The sequence below is a fragment of the Trichechus manatus genome, unplaced genomic scaffold, assembly GCF_000243295.1.
Source record: "Trichechus manatus latirostris isolate Lorelei unplaced genomic scaffold, TriManLat1.0 scaffold00031, whole genome shotgun sequence".
In the NCBI taxonomy this organism is placed as follows: domain Eukaryota; kingdom Metazoa; phylum Chordata; class Mammalia; order Sirenia; family Trichechidae; genus Trichechus; species Trichechus manatus.
This window is the reverse complement of record NW_004443967.1, coordinates 7712286-7730727: the sequence shown is the minus strand read 5'-3', so window position 1 is coordinate 7730727 and position 18442 is coordinate 7712286. Positions and strand designations below refer to the sequence as shown.

The 18442-nt window shown below is 50.8% G+C and overlaps 1 protein-coding gene across 1 annotated transcript in view; it reads right to left on the bottom strand.

The window, feature by feature from the left end:
• Positions 1–17346: 17346 nt before the first annotated feature.
• Positions 17347–18442, bottom strand: part of KCNK18 (potassium two pore domain channel subfamily K member 18) — a 43906-nt gene continuing 42810 nt past the window's right edge. Inside the window, 3 exon segments of the mRNA XM_004374958.1 lie at positions 17347–17766; positions 17768–17891; positions 17893–18127. Coding sequence (XP_004375015.1) covers positions 17347–17766; positions 17768–17891; positions 17893–18127 — 779 coding nt within the window.

The following is an 18442-nucleotide window of genomic DNA, read 5'->3' as shown; positions in this document are numbered from 1 at the left end:
AGATTTCTATATTTTACATGAAGTAGTATATTATTAACTGTAAGCAAACTGTAGAAGGTTAAGGATGTCTACTGTAATACCTAGGGCAACCATTGTAAGAATAAAGCAAAAAAGAACAACTAAACAGCTAAAAGGAAAATTAAAATTAAATGGAATTTTAAAAAATGCTCAAATAATTAAAAAAGGAGAAACAGATGAACAAAAAACAGAGGAGACAAGTAGCTCAGCGACTCAGTGGTTAAAAGCTTGGCTGCTAACAAAAGGTCAGCTGTTCGAATCCACCAGCTGCTCCTTGGAAACCATATGGGGCAGTTCTACTCTGTCCTACTGTAGGGTCGCTATGAGTCAGCATCAACTCAACATCAACGGCTTTGGTTTTAGGTTTTGGATGTATCAATAATAACATTAAATGTTAATGGACACTTCAATTAAAAGACAGAAATTGTCAGAATGGGTAACAAAATACAATTCCCAACTCTATGTCGTCTATAAGAGACACTCTTTAAATATAATGATACAGGTATGGTGGAAGTAAATGGATGGAAAAGATATCATTTAAACTGTCAGCATAAGAAAGCTGAAGTGGCTGTATTGATATCAGATAAAACAGATTTCAAAACAAAATTTTAAACAGAGGTAAAGAAGGAGCTTTCATAATGATAAAGGGGGTCGATTCAGCAGGAAGACGTAACAATCACGTGTCTGCATCTGACAATACCAACCAATAAACCAAACCAGCTGTCATGAGTTGATTCCGGCTCCTGGCGACCCCACGTGTTTCTGAGCAGAACTTCGCATGGGGTTTTCCACAGCTGTGACCTTTCAGAAGTAGATTAGCAGTCCTTTCTTCTAAGGCGTCTCTGGGTGGATTTGAACTGCCAGGCTTTTGGCTTAGTAGCCGAGTGCTTAACCATTGGTGCCACTCAGGGACTCCACTTGATAACAGAGCTTCAAACTGTATGAAACAAAAGCAGTCAGAGTTAAAAGAAGTAGACAATTCTACAATCATCGTTGGAGAATTGAGGGCCCTTTCTCAACAATTGATAGACTGTCTAGACCAAAACATCACTGGACATCGAAGATCAGAAGAGTGCTCTCACGGTCAGTTGACATTACGGAGCGCCACACTGGGCAAAAGCAGAACTCACGCTCCTTTCACACGCTCACGGGAAGTCTTAGCCAGACCTGCCTCATTCAGTTAAAGGGTTTTTTCCTACCCGCTTCTTTCTTCCAATTGTTTAACACGCATATAAATAATGAGGCAACAATTTTTTTAAAAAAAGAAAGAAAAAGTATTCTACTCTCATGCTTTTCTGAGTTCTTGTGCGTCTGCACAGGAAAAGGGTCTTTTCTCTGTAAAATTTAACCAAATGGACTGTTCTGGTTTTAAGAGATAACCGCAGAGCCAATGTCAATTTACTTGAAGGATGCCTTGCTGACTGCCAATGAAATTAAGATATAGACGCTCTAACTGAATAATTCAATCATTGGATTAACTGGCCTCATACCATTATCTGAACCATGCGGGTCTCCAGGTTTGGCCACTTTAATAGAATCACTACCCTTTCTGAGGACATTTGCTGTAATTGGAGGCCGCAGAGGAGCCGGCCAGCTATGATTAGCTTTATGTGGCCTCAATCCTCCTCTCTCACCTGGACTACCACAGTCACCCCTATGGCTGCCCTGACGTCCACTCAGCCTCCTACAGTCCACCCTCCTCACCAGCCCGAGAGCCCCAGAACACAGATGTGGTCACACCACTCCCTGCCTGAAACCCCTCAGTGGCCCTGCTCTTGGACAATGTCAAATGGCTTCCACATGGCCCAGCCACTCTCTCCAGCTTTATGGGCCACGTTGCCTCTTCCCCTCTGATCTCAAATCGGATTCCCTTGTAATTATTTGGGCTGTTGCATGGTTCAGATGTTGTTGTGTACCCCCTGGGTCCTAGCATTCTAGCCTGAGGAGCCCTGGCCTGGGAGGCCCTGTCTGGGTTGGGCCCTGCAGCCTCCACTCGCCCCTGCCTTCCTCTTCCAGCCACAATGGGCTCCTTACAGAAAGGGTTCTTTGCCCCACTGCTTTGCACACTCTGTTCCTTCTGCCTGGGAATCTCTTCCTCTCACTCTTTGGTTATCTCTTGCTCATTCCTAGTCTTCCACCTGTTCTCCATACACACTGTTCTCCTTCCAACCCCAGGGCCTTCGCTCGGCAGGTCTTCCTGCCTAGAATGTCCTTTCCCCTCCCCCTTTTTATCTAGTTAATTCCCCTTAGCCTTTATATCTCAGCTCAAGATTTTTTCTCATGGAGGTCTTCCCCAGTCCCTATGCTCTTCTCCCCAGTCTATACTGACAGGCCCCTAACCCTCTCCTTCCTGGCACTTCTCATTATAATCACGTTGTACCAATGTGACTGTGATTCATACCTGGCTTCTCCATCCCTCCCCGCTGTGAGCTCAGGGCAGGCAGGGCCTTCGGGGTGCTTTGCTCACCCCTGTATCTCCAGAGCTCCACACTGTGCTGGCACAGAGTAATAAAAACAAAACCCGTTGCCATCGAGTCAATTCCAACTCATAGCAACCCTATAGGACAGAGTAGAACTACCCCCATAGAGTTTCCTAAGGAGTGGCTGGTGGATTCGAACTGCTGACCTTTTTGGTTAGCAGCCTGTAGCTCTTAACCACTGTGCCACCAGGGCTCCCCAAACCCATTGTCATCAAGTCGACTCTGACTCATAGCAACCCTATAGGACAGAGTAGGACTGCCTCATGGGGTTTCCAAGGAGCAGCTGGAGGATTCAAACTGCTGACCCTTTGGTTAGCAGCCTGAGCTCTTAAGTGTGCAATAAACGCCTGTAGTTTATTCAAGTTCCCTGGTCACTTGAGCAGTGAGGCCATCAGAAGGGAACTCAGTTGTCAGTTCTCCCATGAGACCTTGCCCTAACTGCCTGTCTCCTCAAGGGCCCAGGGGTGCTCTCAGTCTGGCCTCCAGCGTTTGCATAAGTGATTTCATCTGCCTGGCGTGCCCACCCTCTTCCTCTATCCAAGTTCTTGCCTCCTCCTACCTGGTTTGGCTTAGAAAACCTGTTTTCCATCATCCCGCCAACTGACCAAAATCTCATCCAATTTATGATGCAACAAGAGATTGCTGTCTCTGCCCCAAATAAACGGATCATTTATGCCCCCTCCTTTCCTAGAAGCTGTCTGCAGTAGCACTCCGCCCCCACCCCCCATCCGTGTTCCTATGTTCCTTCCTGACTCAAGTCTGCTTAGGCAGATCCCCCACCTCAAATGTCCTGCCTGCCCTTGGCCAGACGAGCCTAGCCAGAGCAAAATGTCCAGATGTCATCACATGGACACTTCTACACCATCAAAGCTGGAGACCCACAACCACAGCATCGGCCTTTTCCGACTCTATCAAAGGGCTTCTCTTCTCTCTTTAACCCCTCATTCTCCGCCTCCCTCCCTCCTGGCCCTGTCTCCACCTCCTACTGCTCCAGCAGCCTCCAAGCTCGCCTCTCTGGGACCAGGTCCCACCTCCAACCCAACAGTGACTCAGCGGCCCCTCCCCAGCTCAAGAGCCTAAGGTGGCTCCTTGATACCTCCTGTCTAAACCCTTCTGCCTGGCCGTCAAAGTTGTCTGTAATCGTTCCCCAAATCCCACCCTCTGCTCTGATTTGACAGACCCCTCACTGCCCCAGAAACAGTCATCATTCATGCTGTTTTCCTCAGCCTTCTGCTTGCCCCAGAGCCCAGCTCAAGCCTTGGATGACTACTGCAGCCTCCCTTGGGGTTCTGCCTCTCAGAACATATCATGCCCTCATAGTCTGCTCCCCACTGTCATGGATTGAATTGTCTCCCCAAAAAATATCTGTCAACTTTGCTGGGTCATGATTCCCAGTACTGTATGATTGATTTCCCTATATGTTGTAGATCCTATCACTATGATGTAATAAGATGGATTAGTGGCAGTTATATTGATAAGATCGACAAGATTAGATAGTGTCTTCAGCTAATCTCTTTTGAGATGTAAAAGAGAGAAGCAAGCAGAGAGACATGGGGACCTCATTCCACCAAGGAAGCAGTGCCAGGAGCAGAGAGCGTCTTTTGGACCTAAGGTTCCTGCGCTGAGATTCTCCCAGACCAAGGGAAGACGGATGAATCACAAAGACCTTCCTCCAGAGCTAACAGAGAAAGCCTTCCCCTGGAGCTGACGCCCTGAATCTGGACCTCTAGCCTACTGGACTGTGAGAGAATACACTTCTCTTTGTTAAAGCCATCCACTTGTGGTATTCCCGTTATGGCATTTTTCCCTAATCAGTTCACCTGGGCCCATTCTTCTCCCTTCCCGCCACCAGCATCCCCAGCTGGACTATCAACTCCTTGAAAGCAAATAGGCTGTTTCCTTCTCCTGTCTCCCAAGGGCAGCTTGCACAGTGCCACTCTCAGAGCAAGTCCATGGACCTAGCATCAGATGGGAGTGAGGAGCCCTGGGGTCAGAGGTGACTCTGCCCCAGCCAGCTGGGCCTCAGTTTCCTCGTCTGTGCAGACAGTGGTACTGTGTAGACATGCGCTATCCAATATGGTAGCCACTCCCCCAGTGTGGTCACAGAGCACTTGAAATGCAGCTGAGCCAAATCAAGTTGTGCTGTTAAGTGTAAAATACACACTGAATTTCAAAGACTTAGTATGAGAAAAATGTAAAATATTTCATTAATAATTTTATATTGTTTGCATAGCATATTAAAATGATAATATTTTAGATAAATTGGGTTAAGTAAAATATAACCCATTGCCATCAAGCCAATTCTGACTCACAGAACCCCTACAGGACAAATCAGAACTGCCCCATATGGTTTCCAAGTCTATAATCTTTACGGAAGCAGACTGCCACATCTTTCTCCCATAGAGCCACTGGTAAGTTCCAACCACTGACCTTTTGGTTAGCTTAACCACTGTGCTACCAGGGCTCCTTAGATATAGTATTAAAAATAATTTCATCTGTGTCTTTTTACTTTTTGAACGTGGCTGTTGGAAAGTTTTAAATTACCTACGTGGCTTGCGTTTGTGGGTTGCATTATATTTCTATTGGACAGCACTAGCATAAAACGTCAGTGCTGGAAGAGGCCTTGAGGTTACTCGGTCTAAGGTCTGCCTTTTACACAGAAGAACCAGGCCTAGAGAGGGATAGTGCCTAGTCCCAGGCCACACATGTGAGAGATGAGGGCAGTGAGATCTGGACTCCTGCCTCCTAGAACTTCGTGGTTCAAGGGCAGATCAGTGCCAGCAGGTGGTCCTCAGCAGCAGAGGACTCTGGGAGGGGCCATCAACTCAGGACGCAGCTCTGCGGAGCCTCCCACACCTCCTGCCCAGAGCTGTCTTCACCCACTTGCTATGCCGACTGTTCACCCAGACATCCGCCAGGCAGCCTTCAGTGCATAATCAATAGCCCAATAGGGCAGGCTGCAAAGACCCAAACCTAATTATTTTGTTCAGAAACTTGTCTGTAACTAAAAGGCATCTGAGAAATCACCACCACCATCTCGGCGGAGGGAGAGAATCCAGTCATTATGTTCAAATTGGATTTATATTGACTGTTGTCTTGTAGAAGATGTTGTCTCTCTACAAAACCATTGTTTGCACACCAGAGGAAAAGAGCAAACACACAGAGCTTTCCCTTGTCTAGAAGTCTTTTCAGAAGGTTCTGGCCCCCTCTTTTCACACAGTGGCCCAAGCTGCTGTTGACAGGGGTGACTTCCGGGGCCTCACTGGTCAAGTTCCAGATTTTACAACCTTAATTCCTCTGAGGAGAGCAAAAGACAGATTCCTTCTTTAAGATGGCACCATGGAGGGACTTAGTGCCTTCCAAAACCCTAGGCGTTTGCCAAACCCCCACATGGGGGGAAATACTAAAGGGCGAGAAATTCTTTGAAAATTAGTTAAGACATTTGTATGTCAAGTTATTTGTATGGACTGCAGTAGGAAAAACCTGGAAACTTCCAGAATGTCTGAACAAATGGGCTGTCAAAAGTAAGTAATGGTCGCCCTTCCAGTGGATACCAAGCAGCCATTTAAGATGGATCGGTGTCTACCATGGAGAAATCTTTAAGACATTATTCTTCAGTGAAACCGACACTCACAGGACAGTATGTCTGGTATGATCCAATATAGTCAAACAAACACATTAATTAAAAAGGCTGTACATACACGTGCTACTGGGAAATGCAAGCCTCCTCTGGGTGGGTACCCACCCAGGTGTCGACAGTAATTATTTCCAGGCAGTGAAAGTAGCGGTGGTAGGGGAAGGCCAGGGTGAAGATTTTTACTTTCCACTTAGAATTTTATGCCCTTCCATACTTTTTGTGAAGCTTTATACACCCCAAAGTGTGAACGCCTTTTTTCTTACATTTTTTTCATGACACACGCATTCAGAAGGGCACAAAACTTATGCATAGAGTGTAAAGAATAATTGCCGATAAAATGGTGCAGCCACTGTGGAAGATAGTTTGGTGGTTCCTCAAAAAGTTAAAACACAGAGTTACCATATGACCCAGCAATTCTACTCCTAGGTATCTACCCAAAAGACTTGGAACCAGGGACTCAGCAAGATACTTGCTATAGTGAACAATCCTTACGATCACACCTTTTGATGCTTATCAATTATCATCTTCAGGAAAATCCCGAGGATTGGCATGGCTAGGTCAAAGAGCAGGAAATTTTCCATTTTCCAAAAACCCATTTCTCCCAATTCTTCTGGTAGGGGTGGGTGGTTGGGAGTTGAAGAGGGACAAATAGGGCTCAACCCAAAGTCCAGGCTCCAAGAGGATTGGGGTGGACTCAGCACAGAGATGGAAAGGGGGACTCTTGGACCTCAGGGCCTGAGCAAAATGGGATTGCCACCTTAGGTGGGGGCCACCTCGAAGGCCAGGGGCATCAATACCAACCCACCCCAGAAGGGCAGGAACCCTCTGCCTTGCAGAGAGCCCAAATGGGGTGTCTAGCCCCTCAGAAGCCAATCTGTGTATGGCTGTCACGGGCTTCCTCAGAATAACTATTCTAGAGAGTCATCTACCCCTTAAATTGGGGGTTACAGAATCTCTAAAGATGATACCTGAAAAGGCAGTGTGGGGTGTCGCCCTCAGAAACGAACGTTTCTCTTGCTGTTTGAGGACTTCCCCTTTGCTGTCAGCTTCACAGAACACTTGATCCAGAGTGGCACTGGATGACAGCCACTGATGTGGCAATCTACCAGCAAAGATGCCATCTCTTCCAAACGTGTCAGCAGCTCCCACGTTGGGGCCTGTCTTCAGGCTGCGGCGGCTGGATTAGAAGGTAAAGTGGGCTGTGAAGTGTGTGCCCGCCAACAAGCCCTTGCCCTCCGTCCCTCCCTCCCCAGAGGACGAGGGAGGCGCTGGTGACTCTAAACTCTATAAATCTCAGGAAGGAGGAGGTTCCCCAAGTCTGAGAGGGCAAGACGCCACCAAGCCTTCTTGGCCCATCTTCACCGCAGGCCTCCGGGGTGCCCGGAACATGCTGAGCAAATCTAATCTAACCTCTAATCTCCAGATGGACCCAGTGATGACGACCTAAGAGAGCGAAGTTTCACCAGCCCTGGGTACATGGTGGGGTGACTTCTCCAAGTTCAGGGTGTTTTGATATAAGCCAGGGCTTTGAACCAGTTCATTTCAGTTCAACCGATGCGGATTCTGATTCAGTATATCTGGGGTGGAAAAAACAATTCTCATCAGGGGGTCAAACCTGAAAAAAAAAAAATCAATCTGAAGCCCTAACAGCAGCTGCTCTCCAGTCCAGAATCCCTCTCTGCACTCACGTGGCCTTCAGGGAGAGGGAGAATGTGCATCCTAAAGAAATAACTATGAGAAGACTTGACCTGAGGGTAAAAACAAGGGGCTTAAACCTGGAGGGGACCTAGGCCCCGAGATTTGGCCCTAAATGAGATTGTCTGAATTTGCTGTGTTAATAAGGCTTTCCTGCAGCTCCTCAAGACAAGAGACAGTCAATAAAATGCCCCTTCCCGACCGGCTTCCCGCTTCTCTGCCCAGACAACAGAGATGGCTTTTGGGAAAGACTAAAGCCATCTTTGTAATCGGGACCTGATATCCACAATCACCTGTTGACAAGGAAGGAGACAGAGGTCAGTAGGGAGAGAGGAAGGAGGGGGCTGATTGGCCACTTTGTGCACTGCCCACTGTGCTCTCTTGCCTGCATTTCAAGAGAAGACTCAGAATGAGTAGCGCCAACAGGGCCCCCAGCACCTCATCTAATAATACTCCCTCAGCAGACGTCTGTGCTCTGAGAACCCGCAGTGCAGCTGGGGAGAGGACAGACCCCAAGTCATCACCAGGGAGTGTGTAGACAGGGCAGCAGGAGGTGGTGTGAGTGAGCTCAGAGGAGGGGTTCTCCCTAAAGGCTGCTGGCTCCAGGTGAAGCTCCAGAAGGAAGGGGTCAGGAGCGGGGCCTTAAGTCCAGGCGGGACTGAGGACGCTGAGATGGGCCAGCACTAGGAGTGAAGCCATTGGTCTATCGTCATTAGCTGCTTTGAGTCAGCACCGGACTCATGGTGACCCCGTGTACAGTGGGATGGAACACTGCCTGGCTCTGTGCCATCCCCGTGATCGGCTGCAGATTGGACCACATGGGGTTGCCATGAGTCTGAATCAACTAAACCAATTTTCCGGGGCAGTGGTGGTTTACCGGTAGAATTCTCACTTTCCATGCGGGAGACGTGGGTTCAATTCCCGGCCGATGCATCTCATGCACAGCCACCCTCATCTGTCAGTGGAGGCTTCCGTGTTGCTGTGATGCTGAACAGCCTAAGATGGACTAAGAAGAAAGGCCTGGCAATCCACTTATGTAAATCAGTCCATGAAAACTGTATGGATCACAACGGTCCAATCCACCCTTGGTCCACCTGGCAAGAAGGGTAACAAGCAGATTCGCTGTCTTCCCAGCACTCTCAGAGGCCCCTGACTTCATTTAAAATGAAGGCAGGATGTCAGGCATGAGTCCCAGGCTTAAGATTTCCATCCTAAATGTTCCTGTATCATGTTCCCTGTATCAGCCCCTACGTGGCCTAACAGCCAGGAGAGCCCGCAGGCCCCTTAGCTGTCAACACCACAGAACATTCCATCTGGAAAAAGCCTTACCAAACCCTTGGCTAATGGTTTTCACCGCCACCTCGCCCCTTTTTTTTAACTTATGGGCTGCTTTTATCAAACAATATGTTAAAGGGAAGTGGAAAATATACAACAGAGAAAAGCAAAGCTACTCAGGCCAAAACAGGGGTGGGAGACACAGAGCTTCACCTGGATTTCAGACAACACTAGATGAAAACCCCTTTTACAACAATAACGCACTGCTGTGAAGTCGATTCTGACTCATACTGACCCTACAGGACAGAGTAGCACTGCCCCATAAGGTTTCAAAGGCTGTAATTTTTACGGAAGCAGACTGCCACATCTTTCTCCCGTGGATCGACTGGTGAGTTCAAACCATCGATCTTTCGGTAGCAGCCAAGTCTTAACCACTGTGCACCTGGCGCCTGTTAACTATATATATAGAGATGCAAAAAAGTGACTCCAGACAAAGACCTTACACCTTTCACCAAAGAAAGAGAGAGGGAGGGAGGGAAGGAGGAAAGAAGGAAGGAAGGAAAGCAGGAAAAAAGAAAAGAAAACCCCTGGGCTATTGCAACCCCCTTGTTGTTCCCTGGGGAAACTGAGGCAGTGGTCTAGAGAGAACGGAGACCTCATTGGTCTTGTACCACACTGAATCCCCAGCACCTACTTCAGCGCTCAAGCAATATTTCTTGCATAAATGGCATACAGGGAACTTCAAACCAAGACGCTGCCGGCCTTTCCACAGCCATCTCTGTCTTCCTACAAATGCAACTGCCTTTTGAAGAGACTAGTGAGGGGTTTGAACCTTGAAGAGGTCCCTTAATTGCCTATGTTTTGAATTTATAGCATTTAAAAGGGTTTTCTTCTTTGATCTAAATGGCAAGAACAAAAGCAGAGCAGTAAAGGGCCCAGAAGAATTAAAAGGAGCCACAATTTGCGTCCAAGGCTGAGGCATCCTTTGTTGTCCTGTATCTGAGTCAACTTCAAAGTTCATTGCAGAACATAGAGGCACATCCATCCGCAATCCCCATGGCAACAGTGAGCTGCCCAGGCTGCTCCCAACCTGGACAGTCTGCTGCCAGTTGCGTGAGCCTCCCGGAGAGCTGGGTGGGGTGGAGGGCATAGGGGCCACAGTGGGTGGGGAGTTGGAGAACCTGGCTCAGCCTGAGCACCTGTCATCCATGAGGTGGGGGTTGAGGGGGTCTGGGTCAGTACCTTCATCTGATGTACCTTCACCCAGCCAACATGCACGAATACCCACTATGTGCTTTACATCACAGGGCACCCCTTAAGGGCTACTCCTCTAGTGCCTGGCACACAGAAGTCATTCAGCAAACGCTGTGAATGAGTAAATGAATGAACCAGTAACCAGTCACCTGAGAGCTTCTAAAACATACAAATCCTGGCCCCATCGGAATCTCCAGGAGGTACGCTCGGGACTGGGGTTTCTTAAACGCAGCCCACACACCTCTCAAATAAGAATGGGAGAGAGAAGAATGGGAATCATTTGGCTTGAACCACAGGAAGGCTGGAGCCGCCACCACTGAGATGAGGAGGACAAGGCACAAAGCAGAGCCCACATGCCACCTTCAGCATCCTGGGGACTAGCTCACCTGCCACCTCCCACCCATCAAAGCAAGCAGCTACTCTTTTGGTCACAAGGTGCCACCCCCAAACTGTGAGGGTCAGCAGGACTACATGCTAACCCTATCCCCTCTGGACAGAGACCCAGAAGCAGGCCTCCACTTGTCTGAGGTCATGCGGCAGGGCCCCTTTCCCACCCCCTTCCTGTTGAGCTTGCCTGTCGCCAGCCCTCTCCTAAGGGAGAGGTTCTCAACCCACCTCGGGGAGAATCACCCGGCAGCTTGAGAAACAAAAAGCAAACCCACAGCACCCACAACCCAGTCGTTCTTGTGCATCACTCCAAGAGCTTCGATGCGGGGGTTTAAGGTGGGCTGGGCATTTGTACATCCTGGAAGCTGGCAGGCAACTCTGTTGTCCAGGCAGGCTTCAGTCCATCTGCCCAAGGCCTTGCTCTCCGCAGGGTGGCTGGCGGGCCCGTGTGAAGGGAACTTATTGACAGGATGCCACCTGTCAAGTGGCAGTGCCACAGGTGGTGCAATTTCAGGCACTGACAGGAGCTGAGCGGGACTTGTGACTAGAGGGGCCCACTCCCCTCTGGGGCTACGAAGGCCTCCCAGCAGCACCACTGCAACACCTAGCACCGGGCAGGGCATCGAGAACTGGTTCTTCGGGCACCTGTTTCTTCACTCTTTCCTTCACTCATTCACTCGCTCTGTGTTAGGCTCTGGAGGTAGAGGGATGACAAGTGTGCTCTAGCCCCCACTGCCCTTCTCCACAGGCCCGTGTACAGGCCCAGCCCATGGGGCAGCCCAAGGGAACCAGTCTGGTGTCCTGGGAGGTGAGGGCTGTGTCTCAGCTTTGTGCTCACCCATTGGCCCTGGGACAGTGTGGACCCAGGCTTTGGCTTGTTTGCACACCCCACAGCAGCTGGTCCGCAGGCATGCGGGCCTCAATTTACTCCCTGAGGCTGGAGCTTGCGACAGCTCTGCTGGTTACAGCCTGAGGCACAGAGAAGTTAAGGAACCTGCCCAAGGCCACAGCCAGTACATAAAAGCCAGCAGTCTGACACCTGGGCTCTCCCCTCCAGGGGTGCTGCACATCCTCAGGGCACGCCTGCTAAGCTTTGGGCCAGGGGTCCTGGGGGCGGGGCGTGCTGTGGGCAGGTTCCAGAGCAAGTGTGTCCTCCTTCCCAGGGCCCCACCCCGTTCTCCTTCCCAGAAGTGCCCCTGCCTCAATCCAGGATCTCTTCCCTTTCTTGCCCGGTCACGTCTTCCCAGCCCAACCCCAGAGACCCGGGGGGTAGAGACAGACACTGGTAAATGTCACCTGTCCCGGGGGCGGGGTTGGAGGGGCAGTAAGGAGGCCCTACAGATGACTTAGCACATCTCTCATTTACTGAAGCGAGAGCTCGGGAGGGTCTAGCCACTTGTCCAGAGTCACGCGGCAAAGCCAGGTCTCAGGCTCGATTTCTCTGGCTTCACAGACTTCTCTACCCTTTGGGGTCTCTGTGGGCAGCAGTGTGTGTGTCGGGGGGGCGGGGTTGTCAGCAAATCTGGTGGGCATCTGTTGGCATGACTCCCTTACCAAACCCCGGCTTCCTTCCTTCCAGACTGTGGGAAGCTGGACGCTTGCTCCAGCGGTCCGGGTGCCACGGGCAGCGGACCGAGGGGTAGGAGTGAGAATGGAGGGGATAGGGAGAAGGGACAGCTCTCTGAGGCATTCCCCCATCCAGGAACCGCAGCGAGGTCATGAGTCAGAGGCGTTCTCTCCCCCGCGGCGGAGCGGCCAAGCTGGCAGATCCGGACGCGCCACCTGCCGGCTCCGGAGCGCGGGACTCGCGCGGTCTGGCAGCGCCACCTGGTGGCCACAAAGGAAAGCACAGCCCGGCGGGCCGGCAGCGTCGCCGCCCAACTCCCTCCGCGTGGCCAGGGCGGGGCCTAGTGGCTGGGGTCGCGCCGGTGGGGGTCCCTTACTTGGGCCCAACAGCCACCTAACAGCGCCCGGCTGGACCCTCGCTCCCGCAGCTCCCAGAACCCCGGGGATTGGACTTCCGGGAACGGCCCGCCTTCGTCCTTGCCCTCCCTCTAGCTCTTTGGCTGTGCCTTCTTGGATGAATTGCTTAATGCCTCTGAACCTCAGTTTCTTCTTCTGCGAAAAAAGGGGCGGGGAGGTGCTGACAATGGCACATGTCTGGCTGGTGGTGAGTGCACCGAGTAACCCCCAGAGCCGCTGGGTCACCGCGTTCCACCAAAGTCTTTGGTCCAGGTACAACTGGGAGGTGGGAGATGAGTTAGTTGTGCGTGGGGGCCAGGACAGGTGATCACCAAAATACGCCCTTGCCCCTGGAGCCCAGGAGCTTCTGGGGGCAACTACCAGGCTCACTAACCCCCCAGGCCGACATTAGCCAAGCCAGACTCCTTCTCAGGCTGCACCACGCGGTCCCTCCCATAGAACCCGGTCCTGCTGCGGGGCTGGAGAATTAGCCCCAGAGTGAGGCCGGGGCAGGCAGGGACGCAAAGCCTCTGATCGCCAAGTGAACCCCTGAGTTCCAAGAAGACTCAGTCTTAGCTGTTATTGGGACAGGGTCAGTTGAAGTCTGCAGGAGGCCTCGCTGGCCGTCAGTCCCCCAGTCCCAGAGCCCAACCTGCCTTCTGCTGCCCTCCCCATTGGCTGCCTCCACAGGTGGCTAGCAGGGAAGCCGTGAGAATCAAACATTCTGATCCCAACATCAGAACCACCTGCAGGGCCTGTTAAAACACAGATTGCTGGGTACAGTCTCCACAGTTCTGATTCAGCAGATCTTGGGTGGAGCCTGAACAAGCTCTCAGCGGATGCCAATACTGCTGGCCCACTGAGACCCACTGAGGTCGAGTCAGACTAGACCTGGGTGTGAACCCTTGCTCCATCACTTATTAGCAAGGAAACTGTGAGCTAGTCACAGCTTTTGCTCTGCTCTGGATCCTGCATTTGCTCGTCATCATCTAACGCCTGTTCTTGGGACTTGAGCCAGCAGCCTGCCGTCTGACCTGCCAATCTTGGATTTGTCGGCTCCTGCAGCTACGTGAGTCAGGAGAAGCCTCCAGCCTGATGCCTGACCCACAGATTTCCCAGCCTCTCCAACCGCATGAGCCATTTCTTTGATATAAATGTCTCTATGTATATATATACACTTCACTAGTTTTGCTTCTCTAGAGAAGCCAGCCTAAGACATTTGGCTCATCTGTAAAACAGGGACAATCGGCCCTCTCAGCGCAGCCATGAGCATTTAGATGAGAGGGTGCACATAAAGGGTCCAGCTCAAGGGCTGGCTGGCACACAGTAGGTGTGCAGTAAGTGCTGGCTGCTCTCCTTGGCATTTCTGTGCACCTGAGTTCTGCCCAGAGCCCTCGAATACGTGGCAGATGCTGTGAGGTGGGGGTGGTGGGATGAAAAGGAGAGCGCACAGCGATAAGAAAGACACTCTTTATTCAGGCAGCTCAGAGCCTGGGCGAGGAGACAAAAGGTGAGCACACAGCCACAGTCCCGTATCAGAGGGAGGGTATACAGTTGGTGTGGTGGAGCATGGGGAAGGCAAGGGAACCACTTCCAAGGGTCAGCGGATGCTACCTAAAGGAGATGACACCTGGGCTGAACCTCGAAGGTTAAGTCTTCATCCGTCCTAGAAGGCAGAAGGCCATTTTGGGCCGGGAGAACAGCTAGTGCCATGGTTCTCAACTCTGGGGGCATAGTGGAATCACCTGGGACCTTTGAAAAACCCTAGTGCTCAGGTGGCACTCTGGACCAACTGCATCCACATCTAGGGGGAAGGGAAGGGCAGGAGGGAGACACATGAAATCGTCAATGCTCCCAAGGTGTCAGTGTGCAGCCGAGGTTAAGAAGCAAAGCCGTGGAGGCATGAATGCCCAGTCCTGCACAGGGACGAGGGAGTAAGGAGCCCAAGGTGGCTGGAACAGGCAGGAAGTGAGGCAGGCAGGCAGGCTGGGCCATGTCCTCAGAACCATGGAAGAAAGTTGACTGCCAAATGATCATGACCTTTAATTTCTTTAACGTGTTATTAGTTGCATCAAGTCAATTCAGACTTACGGTGACCCCACGTGTCTCCCTGACAAACTCCATATTTGCATTTGAATAGGACTCACAGTTGCCTCCAGAAAGGCGGGGCTGAGTTCAAGACCACCTGAAATGAAATTATCAGTATATTCTTGATTCATCTTTGGACACCCTGCACGTGTCATATCAAACACCAAACCAAACCCATTGCCGTCAAATCACAGCGACCCTGTATGTTACAGAGTAGAACTGCTCCATAGAGTTTTCTTGGCTGTAGTCTTTTTGGAAGCAGATCAACAGGCCTTTCTTCTGTGGTGCTGCTGGATGGGTTCAAACCTCCAACCTTTAGGTTAGTAGCTGAGAGCAAACTGTTTGTGCCACCCAGGGAACTCAGCATCTGTCCTAGAGCCTGGCGAACAGCAAGCACTCAATGAATGTTTGTTGAGCTGAACTTTGAATAGCCCTTCAATCCGATCATGTGCTCTCACTTACCTGGCCAATCTTGACTGCATATGGGTTCAAGGGGCCTCGAAGCACCTAAGCTGGGCTACTGTGGCTTCAGGGATGCCATGAAACTCCCTAAGAACACTAGTCCCTATGGCTTCGTGTATTTCATTGGTTCTTGCACACACCTTGTCAATCGTTTCCTGAGGTAAGTTTGAGGGGCTGAAGGGGCAGAAAGCCTACTGGGGAAGAGGGTTAAAGATCCAGAAAGGGAGAATTGAAACCTCTCTGAAAAAGAAAGCCGGCCCTTCACACTTAGGAGAATTAAAGGTGGAACAGAGACGCCTCAAAAGACAGAGGTTTCATTTCTTTTCAGACTGAAACCTCTTGGCATTTTTTCTGGGTTTTTGCAGTTTTCGAGAGCAAAGTTTGCCATTTACCCAGGGACTGACTAATTTTGTTAATCACAGGACACAGGTTAATTTTTGCAAGAGTCTCTGAGAGAAGTAAGATCTAGTCATAAGACATTTCTAACAACTGACAAGGGGAATAGTAAGAGACTCTTGTGCTACCCCAGGCGCCTGCCAACCGTTTCATATACCAACTTATTTGCATCCTTTCCCAGGCTGGGGTAGGATTTGAGTGCAAGCGGGTTATCTGGGGGATGGTATGAAAAAGTCCCAAAAGAGGAGTAGAGAAGTGATACAGGGAGGTGAAGGGAGCTATACAGGGAGGGCTAAAGGGCAACCGAGGCTCAATTATACTGGGGAACTCACAGAGACAGTGGTGAACATGCCCCTAGAGTAATTCCACAGCTGGGGCAAGGAACCTGGGCCATTTAATCACCAACTCCCATCAATCATTGTTTGGGGGCTGCTCCCAGGGGTGTTAACTCCTTGGCACATCTGGCCTGCCCTGCACATGCCCACGTTTTAGTGGCCAGAGAAAGTTCTCAAGTAAAGGGAGCTAAAGTGTCAGGGGATGTGGGTGGAGCACCTACAGCATCTGCTTCGTGGCCAGCCCATGCACATGCCAACTGATTCATGAACAGCTCAGGAGTGTATCCACCCAGTGAGTGCCAACCCTTTTGTGTACCAATCCATTCAGTTAGGGGTCAACACTTTTCATGTGCCAATTCATTCAGGGGTGCCAATCAGATGCCAATTAGTGAGAAATGCGGTCTACACAAACTGTGGCAATCAGGAGAGACCACAGGCCCCTGTGAGCACAGATTACAATTCCACTCAGTAGCATGGATGTAATGTGGGGGGCTGGGATGGGGCTGATTCTGTGTGCATTTGTGCAGGTCACTCAAGGGAAGAAGGAGCCCTCAGACCAGCTCTTTGGTCCCCTGCCAAGGACACTGTGGATCAAGGGCCTGGAAATGAGTTGTTCCTTATTCCAAAGTAAAGCAGGGTTTCACCCCATCCCATTTCTGAGCATTTGCACAAGGATGGGCTGGGCACAGCTGGAAGGACAGGATGGGCACAGGTGAGAGGGTGGTGAGGGTGGCATCACAGTCATGCCCACAGCCTTGCTCATCCTCCACAGAAGGTACTTGCTTTTAAGAAGCCACCCTTGTCCTCTCTGGGATGTCTGCGCCTCTCCTTTCATTTGTTTCTATATAATAAGCATTTAGTATGTGCCAACGGTGTGCACACAGAGTTTCATCAAGGGTCAACAGGGAGCAGCTTAGGAAGAGTTTAATTCAGCTGCAAGTACAAATTCCAAGAACAAGTGTAACTTTTTGTGGCGTCACAAGAACATCAGTGACATCCATAAGGTTTCACCTAGATAAGGTGGTGCTGTTTTAAAATGAAGACAGGGAATTAATTGGACTTTGGGGGACGGTGCTCGTTTTCTTTCTTTCAGTGTCTTAATGTCCTGATAGGAAGGGCATTGACCAGATGGCTGCAGGGTTTCACAACTGAAATATTTGCATAACGTGTTGTTGTTGTTCGTTGCTGTCAATTCAGACTCATGGTGACCCCATGAGTCCTCACGCAGGCTTTGTCTCCCAGCCCCAAGGTATGACAGGCCACAGTGCCACCAGTTCTACCCACTCTGTCCCAAAAGACAAGCCGAGGAAACTCGCTTGGCCAGTGTCTGTCCCACGAGACAGCGGCCCGTCACTTTTTAACGGTGGTAGAACTTCCCTCCTGCAAAGAACAGCATGAGCTTTTTGCAGATGTGAATCAACCTGTTTTGCACCAACTTGGAAGCAATACACACAATCCCCATCCCAGCAATAATATAAATGGGGAAGAACATGAAGATGTTTGGGTGCTCCAGAACGATATCCCCAAACCCGATGGTGGTCAGGGTGACAAAGCAGAAGTAAAAGGCGTCCTCGAAGGCCAGCTGCTCCTCCCAGATGGGGAGAACGGTGGCCGCACAGGCAATGCAGGCAAACACAATGAGGGCAATAAGGGCAAGGGGCACATCCTACCTCTCCACCTGTCACCCGACTTCATCCAGGTCGCTGATGATGCAGGCGGAGAGTCTCCCCGACACCAGCTCAGGGCACAAGCTGCTCCCTTCCATGCCTGGGGGGGGGTAGCTGCAGCGTGTTCTGCTTCTCTCATGCAAGAAGTCGCTCCAACAGTTCCGCTCTGTGGCTCTGGGCTGGAGGGCCCTGGCCAGGTGTGAGGCCCGGCAGCTCCTCAGCACTGATGATGACCTTCATCTCCAGGCTTGGCATTAGGCCTTCTCTTGCAAAGCATTCAGGGTCGCCACTTGGGGATGTGAGGGGTCTGGAAAGGGAGTTTCCGGAAGCTGTTGTAAGACGTCGATAAGATGGCTGCCAGGATGTTGCCTGTGTCCATGAGGACCAGGAACACGAGGGGGATGCCCAAGAGTGCACAGAGTAGGCACAAGTACTTGCCCAGCCTGGTGACGGGGCAGACGTGGCCGTAACCTGCAAAAGAAGACAGAGCTGGGGCTGTCATCTCCCCTACACCCTCTCCTCCCCACCCCCCACTCAGAAAAGGACCTCTGCCATTTCCCCTCCTTGGCATGACATTTTGCACAATGTGTTTGTCAAGTATTCATCTTAAAGTATTCATCCACCTAGCTGGCATTAGGGCTGCTTAGGGGGATGGGGTGAAACCCCGCTTCTCTTTAGAATAAAGAGCAACTCGTTTCCAGACCCTTGATCCACAATGTCCTTGGCAGGGGACCAGCACATGTTTGGGAGTAAGCTGACTGTCCTGCATTTGGCCATCGGCATTTC